The following is a 24,330-nucleotide window of genomic DNA, read 5'->3' as shown; positions in this document are numbered from 1 at the left end:
AGTCATGTCAGTAACTGTATAGCATCTCTTGCTCTGATTGGCTGCGATTTCTATTTCAGTATATGGCCTGATGACAAGGAATCTATTTCAAGTTGGTCTGGTTTAAGTGATTTTTTTCCTACTGCCTAAAAGAGAATTAGTTTATGTACATTAAAATTGATTATTAAAATATAAATATGCTATTCCTTGTTTAATATTTTTCCTATAATTTTTATATACATAAATAGTATGAATTTACGAGAGGTACTGAAAAAGTATGGAAAGGATGTCGGTCTCCACATTAAAGCTGTACGGTCCTACAGCCAGCAATTGTTCCTGGCATTAAAACTACTTAAGAGATGTAACATCCTACATGCTGATATTAAACCAGACAATATTTTGGTAAGTAATATTTAACACTATAAGGCAGCCTGTGCAAAATACATTTTTGTTTGAAAAGGGCGTTATCTGAATTTTGAAGTCCAAATTTTGTCATCCTTTTACTCAGAAAAAAAGCTTTTGATTTTGTATTAGGACAAAATATAATCATCATGGTATAAATAGTAAATAAGAAAATAACTGTAATTCAATCAAATATTCTCTGCTTCCAGTTAAAAAACTTTAACACTAAACATAACCTTGTAACCTGGAATTTTATCCTTTAAACCAGCACAGCGACTGCCCAGATCCCCCTTCATGTTCCACTCATACTTCTTTAAAAAGAGGGCTTCAGTATTGCAAAGTAAGGAAGCATTCTTTCTGAGAAGAAAGATTTTGACTTCTTTAAAGATAATGCTCCCTTTTTGTGAGTGTGCTAGCAAAGACATGTCTGCTGCAAGAGCCAAACATGCTAGCTGGCTCTAAATTGAGATGATTCCTTTCGTTCGTATGAGGGGAGTGGGAAAGACTCCTTAAACTCTCTTCCCTGTACCCTTGCAGCAGAGGATAGGCACAGCGTCATGGGAGTTAAACACCAGAACACAGGTTGCTTTTGGTTCACTTGATGTATTTGTGGGCCACATGACAGATTCAAATCCTACAGAATCTGAGCTTTCGCTTACTTAAAAATGTAAGTTTCTAGTCTTCCTGGTCGTGAAAATAACCTAAATATGAACCTAGTGTAAGCAATTAACTGTCTTTTGAGTGTGCATCAATTTGAAACAATATCTAGGATCCATTAACTCCTTGTTATCCTTCATTAATCGTATTGGGGTGTTAACTCTAAAGCAGAGGTTCTCAAACTTCATTGCACCACGACACCCTTCTGACAACAAAAATTACCACACAACCTCAGGAGGGAGGACCGAAGCCTGAGCTCACCTGAGCCCCACTGCACTGGGTCCGGGGGCCAAAGCAGAAGCCCCAGGACTTCAGCCCCAGGCAGCAGGGTCTGTAACCTGAGCTCCACCGCCCAGGGCTGAAGCCCTTGGGCTCAGACTTTGGGCTCGGGCTTCAGTCCTGGGCCCCAGCAAGTCTAACGCCAGCCCTGGCAACCCCATTAAAACGGGGTTGCGACCCACTTTGGGGTCCTGACTCTCAGTTTGAGAACTGCTGCTCTAAAGCATAATCATGGTATTTTAAATAATAACATTAACTATGTAACTGCTGATTACTTTAGTGGATGGGAGGGGGTGGACGCAAAACTCTCAAAGTAGGAATTTGGAATTGCTGTAGGGAAAGAAATGCAGGGGATAGACAGAAGGAGAATAAAAGAATGGGAAGGTAGAGAAACAAAATTAAGAAAACAACAAAGGGCAGAAATAAGTAGTTTTAAATGTGAGCTTATTTTTTCATGGAGGGATGCTGAGTAGAACAATAAGATACTGAACAAATAATAGAGAATACGTGAAAGTTTAATAAGTAAAAACCATATTCTGCCCTTGAGTTTTATGCAAATAACTGACTTGAGGGCCATACAGGGTCTTAAATTTATACCCTGACCATTTAAAAAAAAAAAAAAGAGAGAGAGAGGGCCAAATTTATATGTAGTATAACTACTTTGAAGCCTCCAATAACAAATTTGGCTCTGCTTCTGTAAAAACACATGTTAAAAAGCTGTTTTTAATGGTCAAGTTAACTTAGGCTTGGTCTGCACAAGTGGTTTTCAACCTCTTTTCATTTGCGGACCCCTAAAAAATTTCTAATGGAGGTGCCAGACCCCTTTGTAAACTTAGACGTATTCTCAAAAACAACAGGGAGTCTGGTGGCACCTTAAAGACTAGCAGATTTATTTGGGCATAAGCTTTCTTGGGTAAAAAACCCACTTCTTCAGGGTGCATCTGAAGAAGTGGGTTTTTTACCTATGAAAGCTTTTGCCCAAATAAATCTGTTAGTCTTTAAGGTGCCACCAGACTCCCTGTTGTTTTTGTGGATACAAACTAACACGGCTACCCCCTGATACTTAGACGTATTCTGTGGACCCCCAAAGGTCCATTGACCACAGGTTTAAAACCACTGGTCTACACTACAAACTTTTGTTGATATTACCATGTCATTCAGAGATGTGGAAAATCCACACCCCTGAGTGATGTAGTTATACCAACCTAGCCCCCAGTGTAGATAGCACAAGCTCTCTCCCGTCAGCATAGGTAGCGTCTTCACTAAGTGCTAGAGCAGCGCTATAACTGTAGACAAGCCCTAAGGCACAGCTAGGGTTAACTTGATTCTTCCCTCCCAATTCTGAGCTTGCATGAATGGAAAATCCAGTTTGCCTAATTATCTTGTTTAATTTGACTGTTCAAAGAGATTAATCTTTTCTAACCTGACTATATTATAGATATGATACATCTCTCTCTGGCTGAACTGTGTTAAAATAACTTAGCTTTTCTTAAATACATTTTTAAAAATCAAATATATTGAGTTAGAATCCCCTGAAGGAAATCTGAATTGTTCCCTTAATGTTATCTAAGGTGAGAAGTCTGACTAATTTGAACTGATGGATGGCTTCCCTCTGTTCTCTTGAAAGCATCAACTAAGAAATAATTTCAGTGCTTAGAAGCATGACTTATAATAGTATTATAAAGGATTATAAAGACTTGAAATAATGAAGAGGATTAAGTTAAATGGAATAAGTCCAAAAACTCCTACTCTAGCTCTCTACACAAGTATCCAGAAACCAATTTATGTGCTCAGATTGACAGGTTATATTATACATTTTAAGGTTCAATCAGGACTTTCTTCTATGTTCCCTATGAAGTTTGAGCTTGGCTTACCTAATCTGTGGTCTGTCCAGCCACAGAATGAGAGTAGATTTTTTTCCCCCAAGATGATTATATCTCTTCTTATTAGCATGGTTGAAATAATCTGTAATAAATTTAACAATGTAGTATAATCATTTTAACCAAATAGATGTCTGAAAAAAGTGAGCAAGCAAGAACTTAAGACTTCCTCTATTTCTAAAATTTCCTGTTTACTCAATGACTGAAAGAGGTTTCCACCTATAACATAGTTAAAATATTGAGTTTTAAAAATTGCCCACATGAGTAAGAATACAACTGTCCAAATATTTTAAAGCTAATCTTTAGACCTCTTTGTGAAAAACAAAGGCTTTACGTAAGGAATCCTAAAATAAGCATTCTGTCTTTCAGTTTGTCTGCCCAAGAAGCCTTAAGTGCACCCTTTCAAAAAAGGAAATCAAACTGTGAAAGATCTTAAGGCCTCAGTTCCCATCCAAGTATCATTTAAAAAAAAAAAAGTAATGTCCTTTTATGAGTTGTCAGCAGCCCCTAGAAATTACAGCGATCCAAGCCATCAGTGTGATCCTCGTTTTGATAAAGGAATTCTCTATGGCATCCAGCCATTTACACACATACAGGCCAATGTGTTCTAATAGAAAAATAAAGTTCTCACCTTTATGATGATATCTTCAGTTTATTCAGGGTCATCTCCAGCATTCGCAAATATTTCTGAATAGAACTTGAAAAATTCTTGTATGCTTTTTCCCTTTGGTGTTTTTTGTATTAGTCATCCTAGAAGTTCTGGCTCAATTTAGAATTTTGCTTTTTTCAGTGTATAAAAGTTAGTTTTCACTTTTCCATTCATTCTACAAACAGAAACAAAAAACTACATGCACATGCAACTTTACCCCTTTTTTCTGAGAGAAAATCCTGCTATCAAAAAATTCCAGAGGCAAGTGACTGTAAAGTTAAGCTCTGGAGTGCAGTGAGGTCTCACACTTAAACTTGTGTGAAAAGTAGTGAAGTGCATTGCTTTAATCTTAGCAAATGCCTGTTCAACTTGTGAAAGCTGAATAATTTAACAAATAATAAAATAACATGTTTTTTGACTACTTGAATATATGTGTCCTACTGGAATATTTTTTCATATTAAAGATTCTAAATTTTATTACAGTACATACAAAATGAATACTTATGTTCGTAAATGACTTCAGCAAATGTTCTAACTTTGTATTGGAGGCATGAATTCTATTCCAAACAGTCTGAAACTTTGTAGAATATTTTTTTGGCTAGTCCTTATAGTTGATTCATTTCATTTGCATATGAGGTATTTTAGTCTTATTGGTGGTGTGGTAATCTAATAGAGGCTGTATGTTTCCAGCTATAAGAATATTTACCCAAAAAATGACATGAACTATGTAATATTAATTAGCTAATAACTACTAATTCCGATGTGCATTGTTATTACTGACACAGTAAGTTGATGTATGAATACCAGATTTAGAGAGTGAGAATTTTAGCCAGCTCTCTGGATTGGCAACAGAGCTGAGTGCTGCAGTTCATGCTATCCAGGTATGGAAGTGACTTTTGTTTGCTTTGTTCTTGGGATCATTGGAACTTGGTTGCATTGCAGAAGTGACTCTCTTGCGCTCGGAGTGGAAAATTATGTGCCTTCATTACATGAGCACATTCTGGACTGATCTTCAGACAGGGAACATTGTCTAGTTCTGCGCAGGCTGCTACCCTGTCTAATTCTCTGGAGCAGGGATTCTCAAACTTCTTTTTTGCTGGGCCCTGCTTTGAAAATATTTCAGGCTGTGATGACCTTCCCCACCCCACCCTTGCTACTGGACATAACTTTCACTGCATCAGTGCAGATCCCTACAGAGCTAAGTAACCATACCGTTCCTGCACTTACTTCTGCACTGCTGCTGGCAGCAGCACTGGCTTCAGAGCTGGGCGGCCAGCCGGCAGCCACTGCTCTTCGGCTGCCTAGCTGTGAGGCAAGGGAAACAATGATCCCAATAGCCTTGCAACCTCCTTTTGGGTCGAGACCCCCAGTTTGAGAAACTCTGCTCTAGAGAAGTAGATTGGTGAAGATTTAGGGGATCCTCAGGACCTTTTATATGACCAACTTTTGATCAAGCCAAATATGGCAAGGAAGAGCCATTTCTCTGATGACTGAGGGAAGAGTGACTAGGACTCTACTACTATTTGAAATGTGTATTGGTTCTGTATTTGGGGGAGGCGCACTCTGAGTTTGTGTCAGCTCAGAATTTGTCTATGTTTCTTTTGAAGGGGAAAGACACATTTGAATGTAAATAATCTTCACTTATTAATCCTGCACATTGTTCGGGCTCATGAATGGCAGCCTGGGGAGCAGATTCCAGCCTTTCTCACCGGTTGTCATTCTTACTGTGTACCTAGAAGAAATCTTTTTTTAAAAAAAAATTGAACACACAGTTCTTTGACATATTTGTCCATGGTTTTAATTTTTTTTGTCAATCATGTTAACTGATTATTTTTGCTGGGCTAATAGCACATGCATTTGATATAAGTAGAGAGAAAATATAAATTTGGAAATGTTATTTAATAGTCTCTCAGTTTATAGATAAACAACTGTAAAATTAGTCAAATTGATCAGTAAAAATGAATTTTAAATTCAGTAGTTTTTATGATGTAGTGCCATTCTTTGTCATTTCCAGTTTAAGAAGGTATTACGGTTTCATTAGAATACGAGGAACCAAGATAGAGTAGGGGGAACAAATATTAAAGTTAGTTAAGGGGATTATTGGATGATTTGAGATTGTCTTGTTACTGGTGTGTGATAGTTTATGTACTGTCACAGCATCAGTAACAATCTATGTACTGTCACTGTGCCAGTAAAGTTTTTATTTAATTTGCAGGTGAATGAATCTAAAACCATATTAAAGCTTTGTGATTTTGGATCAGCTTCACATGTTGCAGATAATGACATCACACCATATCTTGTCAGTAGATTTTATCGAGCTCCTGAAATTAGTAAGTTTATCTGACATATTTCTCTCTGTATTTAAATTACGTAAATACTTGACTGGTAATTATCATACATGGCCATAGGTATTCGGAACATTGATGCTTCATAGATAATCTAAAAACTAAAACCAAAGTTAAAACAATAATCTTAATGTAGCCAGTCCCGCGATCTATCAGTAGCAGAACACACTAGCATCTGGTGAAAGAGAGCTTGAGATGCTCATTGTTTGGTCCTAGTCGGGCAGGGATTTGAGATGTTGCAGAGGCAGAACAGACGGACTTTGGTGAGCAGAAGCTCACATGGCCTTTCCAGGGGGGAGGGGTAATTTTGGTTGACAGTTTTCACTGTTTTTTATTTTGTGGTGGCCAGGGCAGGATACAGTTAAAGCCCACTGTCATGGGAAAATGGAAAGACTTTCTTTCTCTTCCTTTGGTACTTTATTCTTCTTAGGAATATGAGTTTTAAGGTAGCTCCTAAATCAGGGTTTACAGGATCTTTTTGCTCTTGCGGGATTTTATGTTTATGCCTGCTTTTGTGGTATTAACTGATGTAATCAGAAAACTCTTCTGTTTCAGTTATAGGAAAAATCTATGATTATGGTATAGATATGTGGTCAGTAGGCTGCACGTTATATGAACTTTATACAGGAAAAATACTGTTTCCTGGCAAAACCAATAACCATATGTTGAAACTTGCCATGGACCTCAAAGGAAAGATGCCAAACAAGGTAAGAAATGTGTAAACTGTTTAAAATCTCATATGAAATTGCAGTAATGGGCATCATAGTAAACACTGAATTTGGTTTGATGTCTTAAAAGCCAGCATATAACAACCTTTTGACTGTAGAATTTGTATTGATTATAAATCTTATGACGTGAAAGTACATGACTTCTTTTTCTTAGACTATATGTGTTAAGTGAAAGCAGAAACCTCTTTTATACATCGACCTGAAAAAATAAAACACGTAAGTAAATGGAGAATAACTGTGTGTGTTATCCAACTGGTTTGAGTGACATTTTATTCAATTTAGTCTTGCCAGAAGCCTGGGAATGGGTGACAGGGGATGAATCACTTGATGATTACCTGTTCTGTTCATACCCTCTGAAACACCTGACATTGGCCACTGTCAGAAGACAGGATACTGGGCTGGATAGACCATCGATCAGATTCAGTATGGCTGTTCTTATGTTCTAGTCATTTCTCACTGTTCTCTGAACGAGTGTTAAAAGTGTTAAGTAATTCATATTACTATAAGTCATTAGATGTAATCTTCAGTTATGATGAGTCTAAAGTTTTCAAGACAAAGAACTGTACAAAACTCCTGCCTCTGTTTTATTTTCAGATGATCCGAAAAGGTGTATTCAAAGATCAACACTTCGATCAAAATCTCAACTTCATGTATATAGAAGTAGACAAAGTAACAGAAAGGGTAAGTTTTAAATGAACTAACTGAACTATAATTTTTTAAAAAGTTTTTTAACTATAATAATGTTTATGAAATTCAATAATTAATGCCCTATTAATTAATGTCCAAATTAGTACCAAGATACATTGTGAAGGCTGTTTAAAATATTTTTTTCCCCTGCAGAATGCAGAGAGTTTATTGTGATAGGTTAAATTATGTTCTAGCAACAGGGAATTTCCCTATGGCTTTGTATTTTAATTTTTCTAAAAAATCTGGTTATTCTCAATCATAAACTGAGTGCACTCCTTCATATAATTTAACTTTCAATAAACTTAACTTGAAATTATGAATAAATCTTAATGCTGCTGCCTTCCTTTGTTTTATTAAAATTAGAAAATGTGCAACTTTTATGTGAAATGTTTGTTATAGAATACTCCCTTAAGCCTGGTCTACACTACAGAGTTAGGTCGACGCAAGGCAGCTTACGTCAATTTAACTATGTAAGTGTCTATGCTAAAATTTCGCTCCCTCAACATAACTGCCCCACTATCCCAACTTAAAAACCACCTCCACAAGAGGCATAGAGTCAGTATCGATGTAGTTAGGTCGATGCAGCGTCAGTATAAACATTGTGTTGCTTACATCGACTGTTACTGGCTTTCAGAAGCCGTCCCATGCTGACAGTACAGTCAGTACAAGCGCTTCTGGTGAGGACATGCACCACCAACACAAGGAGCATAGTGTGGACCACAAAAGCAATTCAATGACTGTGGTGGCTGTATACCGACGTAATTTAGGCCAACATAATTTTGTAGGGTAAATATGCCCTTAGGGATTAGAGTGTGTACCACTAGAACGTTAGAGTGCACCCTAAGAATGCATCAAATTGGCAAGTATAGAACATGCTTTCTCACTTAGAATTCTCAATATACTAATCCACTGAGTCTCAAATGAAGAGAAGCAGATCTTAAATGAGATGTGCAAGAAAATGAATGCATTTGGCATAAAGCACATTTACTAGTCTTACGTTCAATTTTCAGTATTTCTTTAAATAACATTTACAATAATGAGTTACAACACTAAATTTGTGTTGGACAGCAGTAAATTTAGGAGGAATAACATCAGAGAGAGAGTGAGTTCTTTAATTGGAATATGTGCTTGTTACTGTGCTCATAGTGGTTTTATTAACTGTGCTAATTTATATAGAAGTAAATGTTGGTTGCACTTTTTATATTAGGAAAAAGTTACTGTCATGAGCACCATTAATCCAACCAAGGACCTGTTAGCAGACTTAATTGGGTGCCAACGACTCCCTGAAGACCAGCGGAAAAAAGTACATCAGCTAAAGGACTTGTTGGACCAGATCCTAATGTTAGACCCAGCCAAACGGATTAGCATCAACCAGGCTCTGCAACACGCCTTCATCCAGGAAAAAATTTAATTCAGATGAAGAAGTCCAAAGGGTTTGAGTAGTTAAGATACAAAGACTGAAGAAATTTCACAGCAGTTTATTAATGTATATAAACATAAATATTTCCCCTGCAAAGTTAAGGAAGAATGATATATTTGAATTAACACCAAGGCTGATATTTCTTTTAGAAATGTTAGAGTAATTCTGTTTGTGTCTTATGTGAAAATTTTCACTGTAGAACTGTTTTAATTGCCAAGACTGCACACAAGTACAATGCTAATGTATATGGTTGCAGTTCATATATTATATAAAAAAAAAAAAAAAAAGCTTGTTAAAAAAGAACAGTAATACTGGGTGGTTGATTTGTTTTTAGCAGACTTGGCTTCATTTTTGTCTTTAAAAAATGGCCAGCATAAATGCTGTTTATATTCACGTTTTCCTAGGTGTGTGTGTGCAGGCCACAGCAGCATGCCCTTGGTGTAGTCAGTGCCGAAGGGGGTCTGTTCCTTCTTGAGCCTGCCTGCAGGGATGGTCTCCTCTTTTAAAGCAGGTTGTGTACAACTTTCAGTACACTGAAGGTAAGCTAAACCATCAACATCACCGGTGTTTAAGATGTTATTTTACTGGAACAACTGACAAATGAGAGACAATAGCTTTATGGCAGAATTCCCTGCATGTTTGATAAATGATGTTTTATTTTCTGGCATTGCAACTGTGGCATAGTTACGACTTCTGTTCTGTTCATCACATTTAAAATTTGGAGAATGCGCACTTGATGGATAGAGCGCCTTCAGTGTACTGTTCTTATTACTTTAATTTTTTTAATCAACTTGCTATAGACTTTGTATACATTTTGTTAAATATAGTTCACTATGACATAGAACCAATACTTACAGAAGAGTTTTCATTTACTAATTACATATGTTGGGATCTGATTCTGAAAGACCTTATATCTAAAGGATAGATAGACAACATAATGAAATTTTTAACTATTTGTATGTCATTTTGAAAGTGTACTGCTTTATGCTAAAAGTGTTTCATTTGTTCATTGTTTTCATTATTTGTGATCATGTTGTCTTTCAATACAGGCATAAACCTTCCACTCTTGAACAAAGCAGCTGCTTTTTAAAAGCGGTAATTGCTTCTTTACCTTTTATTTCTTTTGTAAATGAAGCTTTTCTTTAAGAAATGTGACAGTGTTGTCTCTTGCATAAAACAGTTGACACTCACTTATTGTAAAGTGAAGATTGTTCTGCTGCATGTAAAGTGGACCATGCAGATTTCTGTATGTTTTCAGTATGCATCATTAGATAATAAAGTCTTTTGTGAACAAGGCATTTGTAGCCATTTTTAAAAGATTTTGTCTTCAGTGCTGGTAAATCAGGTAATACGTAAGAAGAAACCCTTCATTTTTCTGTAAATCCTTTAATTAAAGGGATTATTAAAAGTTATGATCTTTGGAAGGCGATATTAGACTACATTAATTAGATCTCTAATTATCATCATTGTAAAAGAAAGAAAACAAACCAAAAACCTACAGATACTGTCTATCTGCTTTCATTGTTATGAAATTATTCCTGTAGGATATATGATTGAATTCAGGCTTTAACTAATGTTTGTGCTATTTTTCTCACTTTTCCTTTTGATGGTGCTGAAAGAGAGAAAGGAAAGCGAGGCACAGGCCACTCTACGCCTACTCCATGGGTCTGATTTGATGAGACACCAACTTCACCTTCCTAACAAGGTTATTTCTGACAGCATGTGTAGATAAACATTTAGCAACCAGTTAAAAATAGTTTGAAACATTTGAGTTAGTTATGCAACATGAAGAATCCAGAATCAAACTTTTCCAATCCATACTGATGATTTAAATATAATTTGAGACAATAAAAAATGCATCTTTTTATTTCCATTTATTATTTGCATAAAAGGTACAGAAAAAACAGGGATTTAGGGTTTTTTTTGTAATACCCATTTCAAATTGTAAATAGGACTTCTTTATCCATCTAGGCACAAACATGCACACTTAGTGCAATCAAGGATGGAAAATGAGACTAAGCAGTCATTCTGCTGGTGGGGTGTTCCCCACCAAGGAGATGTAATGAACTACAAAGCAGGCAGGTGATGGGTGATGTTACATGCCTATTTTGAACCTTCAACCTGTCTTTTCTCAGTTTTTATTTTCATTTTTAATGAAAAGTAAATCTGTTCCTACTTCAACGTATTAAGTTTCTTGTTCATACAGGAAATAGAATGCAGATTTCACTCTTACTGAAATGAAGAACTAGATACTTAGTTAATTCCACACAAAGAAATTTGCACTGTTCTGGTGACGCCTATAACATATCCAGCACTTCTGGTGGTAATTTTACACAGATGTAGTGAAATCCTATTGTTTCTGTTGATTTTGACCATTATTTTGTATCCCTATTTAAGAATAATGAAATGAGTTGTCAACTCCAATAGAAACAATGCACCTTATACCTACAGAACTTTTAAAAACTATTCCAAAGAAGAATAAAGTTGCTCGTTTACTTGTTCTTTGTGTTGTAGGTGCCGCTCAAAAGAAGATGATGACCACCAGAAGACATGAACAAAGGTTTCTGTCCTATAAAAGATATGAAAATATTTTTTATGTCTGTCTAATCTTTCTGTTTACAGCATTCATTAGCACTATTGGTAATTTTAAGAATAGTTCTGTTGTGATGGTATTTATATGTAAGATGTGCTTGTTTCATTTCTGGTCGATGTGATTTTGTTGTGATCAAATGTAGGAAGATACACAATACTGTATCTGTTTGCTTTCTTCTTGTAAGAGAAATATTGGGTATGATACTTTTCCTTTAGGAAGGAGTCAACCAAATTTGACGGTAAAATATATATATTTTAGCATCACTGACGTTTTTAAGATTTTACTAGAAGAGGATACAAAATTTTGTTCCCATATTTTATTGTAGCACATGCATTATATATGCTAATACTATCTCTTACTTACCTTTAGCCAACAGAGCAAACATTGTAACTAGGGAGGTGGGTTATGAGAAATTGTTGAAAAACAAGTGGATCCTGGTCCTTGGCCCTCCTCCAGCTCCCTTTGTGCTTTTCTGGCAGAACAAAGGAGTTGTAATTCTGGCTTGAGCATCTAGCTAAATGGTTCCCCCAGCATGGAAGATTCCTGAGTGGTATAGAGACATAGTTACCTATTTGCCACGCCTCTCCCTCTCAACCTTTAGTGTAGGGGAGAGTTGGATGTGTGACTGGAGTGGTGCTGAACTCTGCTGATTCCCAGCTGTGGCAAACTGGTACAAAATAGAAGAATCCCTGAAGCTGCCATTTGCAGTTGGCTTTTGGATGAGGGTGGTATACAGCTATATTTGCTGCCTCCACACCTCAGGCCCTGTGCGACGTGAAACTCGGCTGAACCCAAGCATTTAACCCATGATCTGTGTCTCATGGTGACTGAAAATCAACAAAAAACAAACTAAAAGTGCTTTTGAATCTGGGCCCCCTGATGAGAATTAAATGCAGTGGAAATGTATATTTAAAAATCCCTTTACTACTTATATTTGTTATGTATGTTGCTTAGGTGAATACATATAGATTGACATAATTGAAAACCATTTTAGAATAAATTTGTTAATGAATTTTGATTTTGAATCGTCACATCTTTTAATAATGTTTTTCCATCCATATATAGGGTAAGTGGCCGTAAACCTCTGAAGAACCTTTGAATATATTGATCCATACACAGAAGGCTGATCATTCTGTGAGAATGCAGGAGATATAACTTAATCTTCTACAGTGTATTAAGTCATCAACTGTAACTCATAGTTATAGCAGCAAATGTTCAAAGTGGCAATTGCTTCAAGTTAATAAAATAAGATTTTGGAACTTATTTGCATCTTGTGTTTTTTACTTTTGCTCTGTTTATAATGTTGATAATATAAAGCTTTTAAATACTTTTTTCAAATACTTGCATACACTAAATCATAACATGCCAGTGTCATTCTTCAGATTCCGTTTTCTCTGCTCGAATTTAGGCCAGCATCAATAACTGAGGTACCAGAGGTGTTCAGTTACCTGCTCCATCACACACTTTCTGTGTGACCTTGAGCAAGAGTCATTTAGTCTCTTTGTGCCTCAGTTCCCCATCTGTAAAGTGGGGTAATAGTGCACAGGATTTTGTGAAGATAAGCACGTTAAAAATTGTATTACACTAATGGGGGCCGTTAGTGACTAAGATAGATGGCTGTAGCTTAATTGGGATAAGAGTGTAAAGATGGTAGGATGGGAAAAGCAGCCTGATGAAATGGCGAGGATTATGTTGCCTCTTTAATTCAGAGGTTGTGCTTGCCATTTGTTTTTAAGTGTATTGTTGATTCACTAGCTTCTTGGACAGGATGGCTGGCTGTCTTCATCTAGCCAAGAAGTTCTAACTCTTTTGGGTGCAGACCTTATTCACCATGTCACTGTGTCACTTTGAGGTTACACTATAGCAATGTAATCTAGATGGTACAGTACCTTAAATCAACTTAAAAGTAAAGCTGATGCCGAATGTGGTGGCTTACTTGTTAATTGGAGTTTCTCACTTGAACACATGAAATTGGTGCTCTGTATTGGCTGCCTGTTAATTGCCAGTTGGAACTTAAGGTCTTGGTATTGACCGGTCAGTTTTTAAATGGGTTGGAGCTGCCTACTTGAGACCACCTTTCTCCCTAGGTGATACCAATGGTGCAGTTTTGATTAGAAGTGGTTGAGCTGAAGCCCCCTCTGTTCAAAAGAAGGTTGAGCTGCTGGAAGGGCATTGTCTGTGAAGGGCCCTGAACTTCCGAATTTATTCCAGCCTTGACCTTGGGTCAAAAATCACCCAAATCTGATGATCTTCAGGGCATGCTGCAAAAAAACTTTTTGAGGCTTTCAAGGAGGAAGGGTGCAGTCTGGCCTGGGATCTACGTGCAAAGGGATGGTGTTTGCAGCTAGGGTGGACTTTTTCCCCACGTCCTAATTTTGATGAGACTGTATTTATTTTTGCCTGTACTAGAATGTTTATATCTCTAATATATGGTCTGAATTGACAAAAGACAACATGACCTTCCCCCTCCCCTCAGCTTGCCTTCCCTCCTCTTAGCATCTCCACTTGCCCCAGTAAACCCCAACTTTCTCGCACTTACTCTCATATCCTCCCTAACCCCTTAATCTCACACTCTCCTCTGGCTCTTTTCCGTCAGAACACAAGCATGCTGTAGTCTCTTCCATCTTAAACATATCCCACACTCAACCCCACTTGCCTCTCCAACTACCACCCATTCTCTCTTTCATTTCTAAGCTCATTGAATGTGCTCTTTACAATCTTTTTCTGCCATTTTTCCTCCAGTTTCATCCTTGATTCCCTCCAATCCAGTGTCTGTTGCTTGCACTCCACTGAAACCACTCACCAAAGACACTAATGACCATTTCCTAGCCAGCACTTCATCCTCGTCCTCCTTGACCTGTCAGCTGCCTTAGGTACTGTTGACCGTTCGTTTCTTAAGATCTTGTCCTCCCTTGGCTTCCATAACTCTGCCCTGTGCTGGTTCCTCTGTGTCTCTAATTCAGAGGTCCCCAAACTGTGGGGTGTATCACCTAGGGGGTGCAGAGGAACGTTCAAGGGGGCATGGTGGGCCCCAGGCCAGCCCCATGGGGGATGGGGAGAGAGCGCCACCCTGCCCCTGGCCCCACCCCCAGCCTCGACCACACCCTGGCTGCAGCTCTACACCTGCCCCTATCCCCAGTCTCAGCCCCAGGCTGCGGCTTCGTTTCTGGACCCAGACCCAGCTTCGGCCCCCTTACCCCTGTCTGCATCCTCCTCCCCCCACCCGCGAGCCATGGCCTCGCTCCCAGCCCCGGGTTGTGTGTGTCTGCACATGCGCACAAAGGTAAGTGGAGGGGCATGACTTTGAAAAGTTCGGGGACCACTGCTCTAAATGCTCTTTCAGCCTGTCCGTTGAAGGATCCTCCTCATCTGCTGGCCCTGGCCCCACATCTTTCTGTGGGGGTTCCATGTGGCTCTGTCCTTAGTCCTCTTTTCTCCCTCTAACCTTCTCTCTCTGTAATATCATCTGCAAACACAAATTCAATACTATTTCTATGCCAACAACTTCAGATTTACGTCTATTCTGGACTGGTCTCTTATCCAAAATAAAATCTTGGCCTGTCCCTCTAACAGTGCCTTGCTAATGTTCCAGGCATCCCCTCAAGCTCAATATGACTAAACCAGAGCTGTTAAATCTTAGAACCCTCACCCCCAAGACCTTCGCACTACCTCTTGCTTGATCACTGGACAACACCATCCCACCTGTCTCTCAGGCTAATAACCTGATCGCTGTCATCTATTTGAACCTGTCTCTAGATTATCACATCCATGCTATGTCCAACTCCTGCAATTTCTTTCTGCATAGTATCCCCAAGATACGGCCATTCTTATCCAGTCACACAGCTAAAACTCTCATTCAGGCTTTCTCAAATCTGTTATTGCAACATCCCTCTCTTTGGTCTTGACAAATGCAGTGGTGTTCTGTTCATAACCATTCCAAATGCTGCTGCAAAGATCGCTTTCCTAGCCCATCACTTTGACTGTATAACCCATTTGTTTGCATCCATCCACTGGCTCTCCTTCCTCTATAATATCAAACATAAAATTTACCTTCACTGCCTATTCCCGTCTTACTTATCCCATCTCATTCACCATGGACATGCTGACTTCCCCCTCTGATCAGCCTGTGATGCCAGCCTCTATTTCCAAATAAGCAGTTTGCTTTGTCCCATGCTGACCATCATGCTTGGGAGAAGCTCCCCATTAACACCTGAAAACTAACTCACCCTCCTTAAAACTCATTGGCTGTGATTCCTACAAAAATCTTCAACAGTTAGGCTGCTGGTATGCTGAGACCACTGCCTGTAATACTGACCAATATTCTCATTGTTTCCTTGCATTACCTCTTCTATCTGTAACCATCAGTTGTCTCTTATCTTCTACTTAGATTTTAAGCTCATTAGAGCAGGGTCCATCTTTTTATTCTGTGTTGTACAGCACTTAACACAGTGGGGTCCTGGGTACTTGACTGGGGCTCTGAGACACTACCGTAATGCAAATAATAGGTGCTTTATGATATACTATAGACCTCTAAATAGCAATCTGTTTTTCACTTTGTCTCACATTTTCATGAGAGTTAATACATGTTGTGATGTGAATATCTGTCCACTAGAAACTGAACCAACACCATTAACGAACTGGTTACTACTGACCCACGGTAGATTTTAATTGATAAACTAAAGATGAAAGGTTCCATATCCTACCACTTCAGTAGTTCTCAAACTATTACATTTACCCCTGATGGTAGGTGAGCCACAATCAGATGTTGTGCAGGTTGGTTGAACGTGTATTCGAATAAAGAATCCATTAGAACTACACTGATTAAAATTACACAGATGATATGCCAAGTATTTTAAGTTTTAGATGTGGTTTGCTAGGCCTTAAAATTTGAGAAACTGCTTCATTACTAATACCCTGATTCATCCAGTCACATATGTTTAAGAAATAAATATTGCATGCATGTTGAGAGGTATCTGCACATTTGGTGTACAGTAAAGCATGAAACTGAAGACAGTGATTCTTGGATCTGAAAAGAGAAACCAAAAAAGGTCATAGACATGAATTAGATTTTTAAAGGAAATGCTTGATAGCATTTATAGAGCACCTTTCACCAAATAACCCAAAGTACTCGAAAAATGGAGTGTTATCTATCTTTACATACAAATCACTTCACCCACACTGAAATGTGCTGCAACAGCTTAACATTAAACAGCAATGCTATGCAAGTTTGGGCAGGAAGTGAAAAATAATTAATCCTTTTGAAACTATAAGGCAGGGTGGATTTGATTATTTAATCATGGATTTCTACATAAAAGTGCATTCTTGTTGGTTGTAATAACCTTAATACATATTCTTCACAACTCAGAGATAGATGTAGGTTTCATTTTTAGAAGGTATACACTATACATTTTTAAAGTGATTTATTTTGAAAACTTTTCAGATTAGTTTTACAGCTATATCAGAAAATTAATGATTGGTTATTTCATTTACCAAAGGTAATTGAAGCAGATATTTATGAAATATTGGGAGGTGAACTATCTCCAATTCAACAGGTTAATCATTAATATTTGGAGGATTTTCTTGCCATGCTCTATTAGGAGGAGATCACCACCAGACAGACATTTAAATTGTTTTATTTAACAAAAACCACAATGTTATGTATTCTGGATTTTTTTCTTCAACAGCAAACATATAATAATTTAACAAAACAAGCAACAAAACTAAATTTTTGAATTTAGTTAAACATTCAAGTTTTTAAAAATCAGGTTTGTTTGTGTTAAAATTGTTTTTAACTAAAATAGTTAAATGAAATACTTTAAAAAAAAAAAAAAAAAAAACCAAAATTAGATCGACCTTGTCAGTCAACATGAGAAACTTAAAATATTGGCTTCTGTAGCTAACTCAGTCGTCTTCACCTTTATTTTCCTGTTTGTTCATAATCTGGAAAAGAAAAACAAGCTTTCCTGTTTTTTCAGGTCCCAAATGATTTCTCAATTTGGTATGAATTAGTCCAAAGGAAGAAAATATTCTTTCTACACTGACAGAAGAAGCTACTACTGTTAAAAGTGAGATGATCACTTCAACACTCTCTGAATCCAAGTGCTTAAGTGACTGCCACCAGTTCACTGGTGTGACTTTCTTTAAAACATCATCACAAACGTATATTTCTTGAATGGTTCACCGTTAGCTCTGAAGTTTATTATAGTTGGCATTATGGAGGGATGATTCCTGGATGTCCATGTCATAGCCAACTCCTCTTCTTCAGCAGTTAAGGTTTGACCCTGGTACCAAGTATTGAGAAAATTTGCAAGAAAATGAGCTGGAGATAGTGCTTGTCCCATTCATTTTTTTTAATGCTTGTAATTTAACTCTGTCATTGCATATTTCTCTTTTTAAGATCTCACTCAGTGTCTTCCAAATTTCAACAGTGTCAGCAATAAAACAGCTATTTCCCTGCGTTTTGTTCAAGGCTACAGAAATAGGCTTCAGGGAACTCAGCATGTGTTCAGCATTTCTCTTAAGCCCAATGTTGAGAACTTTGGCTGTGACAGTACCATCTATTTTTTTACGATTTTGTTCACAAACTGTCATCAGATTAGGCCAGTTCTTGATACAGTGCTCAAAACAGTCCACTCCTGAGTTCCATCGCAGGTCTTGTGGGAGAGTCGGCTTGGTTCCTCCCACGTTCTTCAGAGCAGCTGCTGCAAAGTGGTTGTTACAGAAGTATTTTGTAACTTCAACATTAGCCTTTATTTCTGAAACACTGAAGTCTTTGGCTAGGAGGTGAATCAAATGAGCACTGCAACTGTATCTTATTAGCTTGGGACTCTCCTCACCCTCTTCTAAATTGCTTCTCATCTTGGATACATTTGCAGCATTGTCTGTGACCAAGCTGCGTACTAGACATTTGAATTTTTTTTCACAGTTTGTTATAGCTTTTACTCAGAGCTGGCCTTACCATGAGGCAAACTGAGGTGGCCGCCACTAGGATCCAGAGTGTGGAAAATTGTGTCTGCTGCTGCTGCATATGTATTCTCTCTGCTCTAGATGAACAGATATGGTGGAGTGCTGTGCTGGAGGAAGGAGGGCACATGAGACATAACAGGCAGGCAGGAGAAAAAGTGAAAGGAAATAACAGAAAGCAGCAGGAGCTGCAGCGAGAGAGAGGAGGAGGAGCCATTTATGTACCTCTCTAGCACCCCCAGGAGTCTGGACTGATAAACACCAGCTTCTCAGGGAGCTTCCTGTTTCCTGCTGCTTCCCTGAACCCACTTGAGGAGAACAGGCAGTCAACTGAAGTAGTAGGAGCCAGTTAGGCCCTTAAGACGCTGATATCTTCCGTCACTCAGGCCCTGCTACCAGCCTGCTTATTTGTCCCTTTCAATTGAGTGTTGAGAGCCACTATAGCTGGCACAGAACAGCAGTCATGAGTGAAAGAAAAAAACGCCCCTCTGAGACACCATTCAGAAAAAGAAAGAAAGTAAAGGAAGATTTTCTATCTAAGCAGGAAGGAGCTCTCCTGAGATACATAGACACAACTGTTCTCGGTGAGCCTTCCAGCCTCATTGAGGATGTGAGTGGTCAGGAGATGCCTGCTCTTCCAGTTAGTCAGAGTGCAGGTGACCTGGCAGCTACTGCAGCATCCATATCTCCATCTCAAATGGATGTAACCATGCACATTCCTGAAGAGAAGTGTAGATCAGAGAAGAGTGTGGTGGAGGCGCAAGAAACAGCTGTTGCTGGGTTTAGTCCTTAAGTCTAGATGATCCAGGACTGTGGACCCACTTGAGCAGTAGCCTGAGGGACTGCATGGGCCACAGCAAGTGAAAAACTTCATGTTCCCCAAAGACAATGAAAATAGAAGTTTCCATCCACCACATTACTGGTGTGAAATCCCCAATGGTGACAAAGCAGAGAGGTCATGGCTTATGTACTCAAAAACCCAGAATGCTGCATACTGTTTTTGTTGCAAACTCTTCCAGTCTAATGTTCCAGCCACATGGGGTTCTACAGGAACAAAGGACTGGAAAAATCTGGCTAAATCTGGCATGCCATGAGAAGGCAGCAAATCACCAGAGAGCATTCCATAGGTGGAAAGAGCTTGAGATGAGACTAAGGTTAAAGGCCACGATAGATGATCAGCATCAAGAGAAGATTGAATCAGTCTCTTTACTGACAAAATGTTCTGAAAAGGCTCATTGCCATTGTGAGAATGCTTGCTACCCAAAACCTAGCACTGCTTGGCACTTCAGATCAGCTGTATGTGCCAAACAATGGAAACTTCCTTAAAACTGTGGAGCTGATGGCTGAGTTTGATGCTGTACTTCAGGAGCATCTAAGAAGAGACACCTCCCAAGAAATGTACACACACCACTACCATGGAAAAAAATTCAAAATGAAATCATACAGTTCCTGGCAACAAAAGTCAAACAGAAGATTGTGGCAGATCTGAAGTCAGCAAGATATTACTTGGTTATTCTGGACTGCACACCTGACATCAGCCATACGGAACAAATTATTTTAATGGTGTGTTTTGTAACAACAACAGAACCTAGTGAAAATGTCCCTGCAATGGTGACTGTCAGAGAGCATTTTCTAGAATTTATTGACATTGATGATACTACAGGAGCTCATATGACAAATGTGCTTCTTAAAAAGCTGGAAAATACAGGAATTGGGATAGCTGACATGAGAGGTCAGGGCTACGATAATGGTGCCAACATGAGAGGAAACAACAGAGGAGTGCAGACACAGATCCGAGAGTTAAGCCCTCGAGCTTTTTTTGTCCCATGCAGTTCTCATTCATTGAACTTGGTGGTCAGTGATGCAGCACCAGCTTCTAGTGAGGCTGCTGAATTTTTTAATGTAATTCAAAGCATCTATGTATTTTTCTCCTTATCAACTCACTGATGGCAAATTTTAAAGCAATATTCCCTCTGACACTGAAACCACTGAGAAAGTCAAGTGGAGGCAATAAAGCCTATCAAACACCAAATTGGGAAGATAGATGATGCCATAGTTGCCATTATGGAGGATAATGTTATGACAGGAACTGTTCGTGGGAGAACAGTGGCAGAGGGAAATGGAATCACCGGAAACATACATAACTTCACATTTCTGTGTGGCTTAGTGTTGTGGCATGACATACTGTCTGAAATAAATGTTGTAAGCAAGAGACTCCAAGGTGTTGACCTTGATATATCTGGAGCAATGGAACAACTGGACAAAGCAAAGTCATACCTAGAGGGATTTCAAAACGTTCTGAAGAGTGCACAGAAGTTGGCAGAGGAACTTCACACTTAAGCTATTTTCCCACCCGTTCAAGAATACAAGAGTCACCAAAGAAGAAGACATTTTGATTTTGAGGCACAAGATAATCCCATAAGAGACCCCAAACAACAATTCAAAATTGAATTCTTTAACCAGGTGCTAGATTGTGCAATACAGTCAGTTGAAGAATGTTTCATGCAGCTCAAGGAACACAGCAGTATATCTCGGATGTTGTATGATATTCCGAAACTCCTCACTGTACCTGAAGAAGACCTACACCAGCATGCAGGGCACTAGAGACAGTGTTGACACATGATGACATGCACGATATTGATGCGAGTGATTTAGGTGATGAACTGAAAGCCCTTTCAAGATACATTTCAGCAGGATCAACTCTAAAGGCTGTTCTGGAATATATGTGCACAAAAAAGATGACCATCCTCTTTCCAAATGCTTTTGTTGCTCTGCGCATACTTCTAACACTTCCTGTAACAGTTGCCAGTGGAGAACACAGCTTCTCCAAACTGAAGTTAATAAAAACACATCTACGCTCCACAATGATACAGGAGAGGCTGGTTGGCCTTGCAACTGTCTCAGAAGAGCATGAGCTGGCCCATACTGTGGACCTTCAGGAAGCAGTTCAAATCTTTGCAACCAAGAAGGCATGGAAAGCACCACTTTGATTATTCAAACAGATAAAAATGCCAGTGTTTACTATGCAGACAAGAAAAGTTACATTTGCTGTTCAGGTGTTTGAAAGTTAAGTGTTACTTAAAATTTTTGAACAAGGCATTTTAAGTTGTTAGTTCTTCTTTATTGGGGTAGGTAGCAGAGCAGTATCATGAGAGGAGTAGAACAGGAAGAAGGCAGAATTGAGACCTTTCAAAGTTTTGGCCCAAGCGTGGGGGTATGGGGGCGTCATTTAAGCTCCCGCCTCAGGTGCCAAAATGCTGTGGGCTGGCCCTGCTTTTACGCTACTTCTTGTAAGTATTCTGCTGTGTGTGCATTTCCTGATGTAGCAATTGTTTCTGTAAGGAAGACATTCCCTTCTTCTGTTGTCACACAAGCACATACAACAGGATCATTGTTGTATGTGCTCCCCCCATCAAGACTCAGGTTAACAATTTCACCCTCCAGACCTTTTGCACACTGTCCGGTTTCTCTTTCATACACTTTATCCAGCAATTTGCCTGCGACATCTGCTCTGTTCCGTGGACTCTATCCTGGTCTTAATGACTGAATCATGTAAATGAAGCATGGGTTCTCAATCATACAGAAAGGAGAGTTTGTTGCATACACAAACCGGGCAATTTTTTCATCAATTACCTCTTTTTGGAATCTGCTGGTTCTTATCACAAATGTATCTATTGTTGTTTCTGGATGATGAAGATTTTTTTTTCTTTTTTGCTACAGGTGATATACTGTGGCTATGTGACATACACGATGAAACTGAAACACTATCATTGGCAGATAACTCAAACTATAGAAAATGATGGTGATCTTGAAGGTGGAAAGTCTTCAGAATCCTGTATGTTGAGGATGGATTCTCCTAAACAGAATAAGTCAATGCAGTTATTTAATTATTATTACCATACTGCTCATTTAGTATTACTCATTGCATTCGCTGACACTCAGTACTACTTTAAAGGTGAAATTGTAAAAGGAAGATCTGCCTATTTCAGCTGTTTATTTTTTATCACAACTGCATCTAAAGTGATGGTACCATAGAGTAACAACTATATTTTTGCTCAAACATGAGAATTCAAGAATAGTCCAGAAAGAAGACAGGCAGTCCTTAAGAAAGAAGTATGAAATAAAAAAAGTTTACCAACCTGATGATCCTACATGTTCAGACATGTTCCTTTCATCATCTTCAATGCAGCTTCCTCCTGAGAAGGAAAACTTCTCATGATGTTGTTTCTTTTGGGCAACCAGGCCTTGCATTTCTTTGTTGCACTGTTTGCATTTTACACGCATGCCTGTCTTACCCCCAGGTAGAGGAACTTCATTAAAATATTCCCAAACTGGGACTCTCTTACGGCTTGATGCCATTATAGGTTTTCCCTTCTAGTGAGAGAATGGTATGGTAGATCTCAAATCAATGAAGGCTACACCCAGAAAGACCTCAAGACTTCTGGAGTATGCTGCTCAAACAGTTTCACTTTTGTTTCTACTGCCTGTCTCTCTCTCCTCACATTTATCTCCAGACTTCTTCTCCTTGTCCACATCTATTCCGCCCACAACAATCTTCCATTCATTGAACTTTTTGAAACTTTGCACTTTTAGAGAGAGGTAAGGGATTGACTCTGTGTACACAAATTTGCAGAGGGACAATAGGGTTGAGGTCTGTTATTTCTCACCTCTATATATTTATTTATTTAAAAACATTTTTGCTGTTAACAAGCATGTTATTTCTGTGGAGACAAATCCACAGTCTGAGATCTGCAAAACCAAGCCTCTCTGATGGTATTTCTAGACTGAGCACCGAGTCCCACTGGGTAGATAGAAAGATTAACCTAAATAATCTATACAGAAGCCCCTGGAACCCCATAAGATTGGGTCCCTAATCCATGAACTATTGGAATTCATTTACAAAACTTTTCTTAAACATTACATGAATATATTGTCTCATACTATAGAATTAGAATTTATAATCCCTATTCCACGATAAGATATCTTTGAGCTATAATGTATTTTAATTTAAACTATCTTTAGATAGGCTTTCTCCTCAAAAGCATTTTATCAAAAAAATCCAATTTTTTAATAATTTTTTTAAATCATTGATTTTTATCCACGCTGCTATAAGGTGAGTTTAGAAAAGCAGAAAAAATTAGCAGAATTAGACTGTTTTCAGGACACCACAGGTTTAACAATACTACTACTTGTGAAAAGTGCTATATGCTTACTCATGATTGCAAGTAGTCAGGATCTGCTCTGTCTCATCCAAACATTTCCAGTATCACAGCTGTGCTGGGCAGTAGTTCTGTACATACTTACAAGAAAGAATGCTACCGCCTGAATCGCCAACACCATTTCATGAAATGTTTGGGAGTTTTCTTGGGCCTTCCTCACTGACAGGTGACAAGGGAGATGCAAGTGCCCTGGCCACATCTACATTGGGCAATAGCTCTACGGCCCCCAGCAGGAGCAGGTGTAACGGACAGCTAATTTATAGGTGTGTCTGGTTTGCCCACTTCACCTGTACCCAGGAAGACTTTCTGCTGTGCAAGCTGTATGTCCTGGGTCCCACCAATGGGCCCATTCCCCTTTAAAGAGTAATTATCTGAGATTTTTAGATGCATTCTGCGGAACATTAGATGTTTTGAAATTTTAGCAGTGTGATACTTCCTTGCAATTTTTAGCTTTTCTAAATAGGCACTTTATAAAATTTGCAAGTTCTGGTTTGATGGGGACAAGAATATACATTGAACTACGCACTGC

General features: G+C 38.6%; 1 protein-coding gene and 1 long non-coding RNA gene across 14 annotated transcripts in view; both read left to right on the top strand.

Annotated features, from left to right (window-relative positions):
- Positions 1-12,882, top strand: part of PRPF4B (pre-mRNA processing factor 4B) — a 49,736-nt gene extending 36,854 nt beyond the window's left edge. For 2 of the 13 annotated variants that reach the window (XM_027821329.3, XM_037893216.1), the window contains exons 11-15: positions 228-381; positions 6,062-6,176; positions 6,747-6,898; positions 7,514-7,600; positions 8,814-12,882. In XM_027821329.3, the coding sequence (XP_027677130.1) occupies positions 228-381; positions 6,062-6,176; positions 6,747-6,898; positions 7,514-7,600; positions 8,814-9,017 (712 nt within the window). In that variant the 3' untranslated portion in view covers positions 9,018-12,882. The remainder of the gene's footprint in view (positions 1-227; positions 382-6,061; positions 6,177-6,746; positions 6,899-7,513; positions 7,601-8,813) is intronic. The other 11 variants (XR_006288715.1, XR_006288716.1, XR_006288714.1 and 8 more) reach the window with 11 other exon arrangements.
- Positions 1-24,330, top strand: part of LOC122464557 — a 121,439-nt gene that overhangs the window by 78,517 nt on the left and 18,592 nt on the right. The gene's annotated exons all lie outside the window — the stretch shown is intronic.

Source organism: Chelonia mydas, chromosome 2, assembly GCF_015237465.2.
Source record: "Chelonia mydas isolate rCheMyd1 chromosome 2, rCheMyd1.pri.v2, whole genome shotgun sequence".
Lineage (NCBI taxonomy): Eukaryota > Metazoa > Chordata > Testudines > Cheloniidae > Chelonia > Chelonia mydas.
This window is presented reverse-complemented; position numbering and strand designations above follow the sequence as displayed.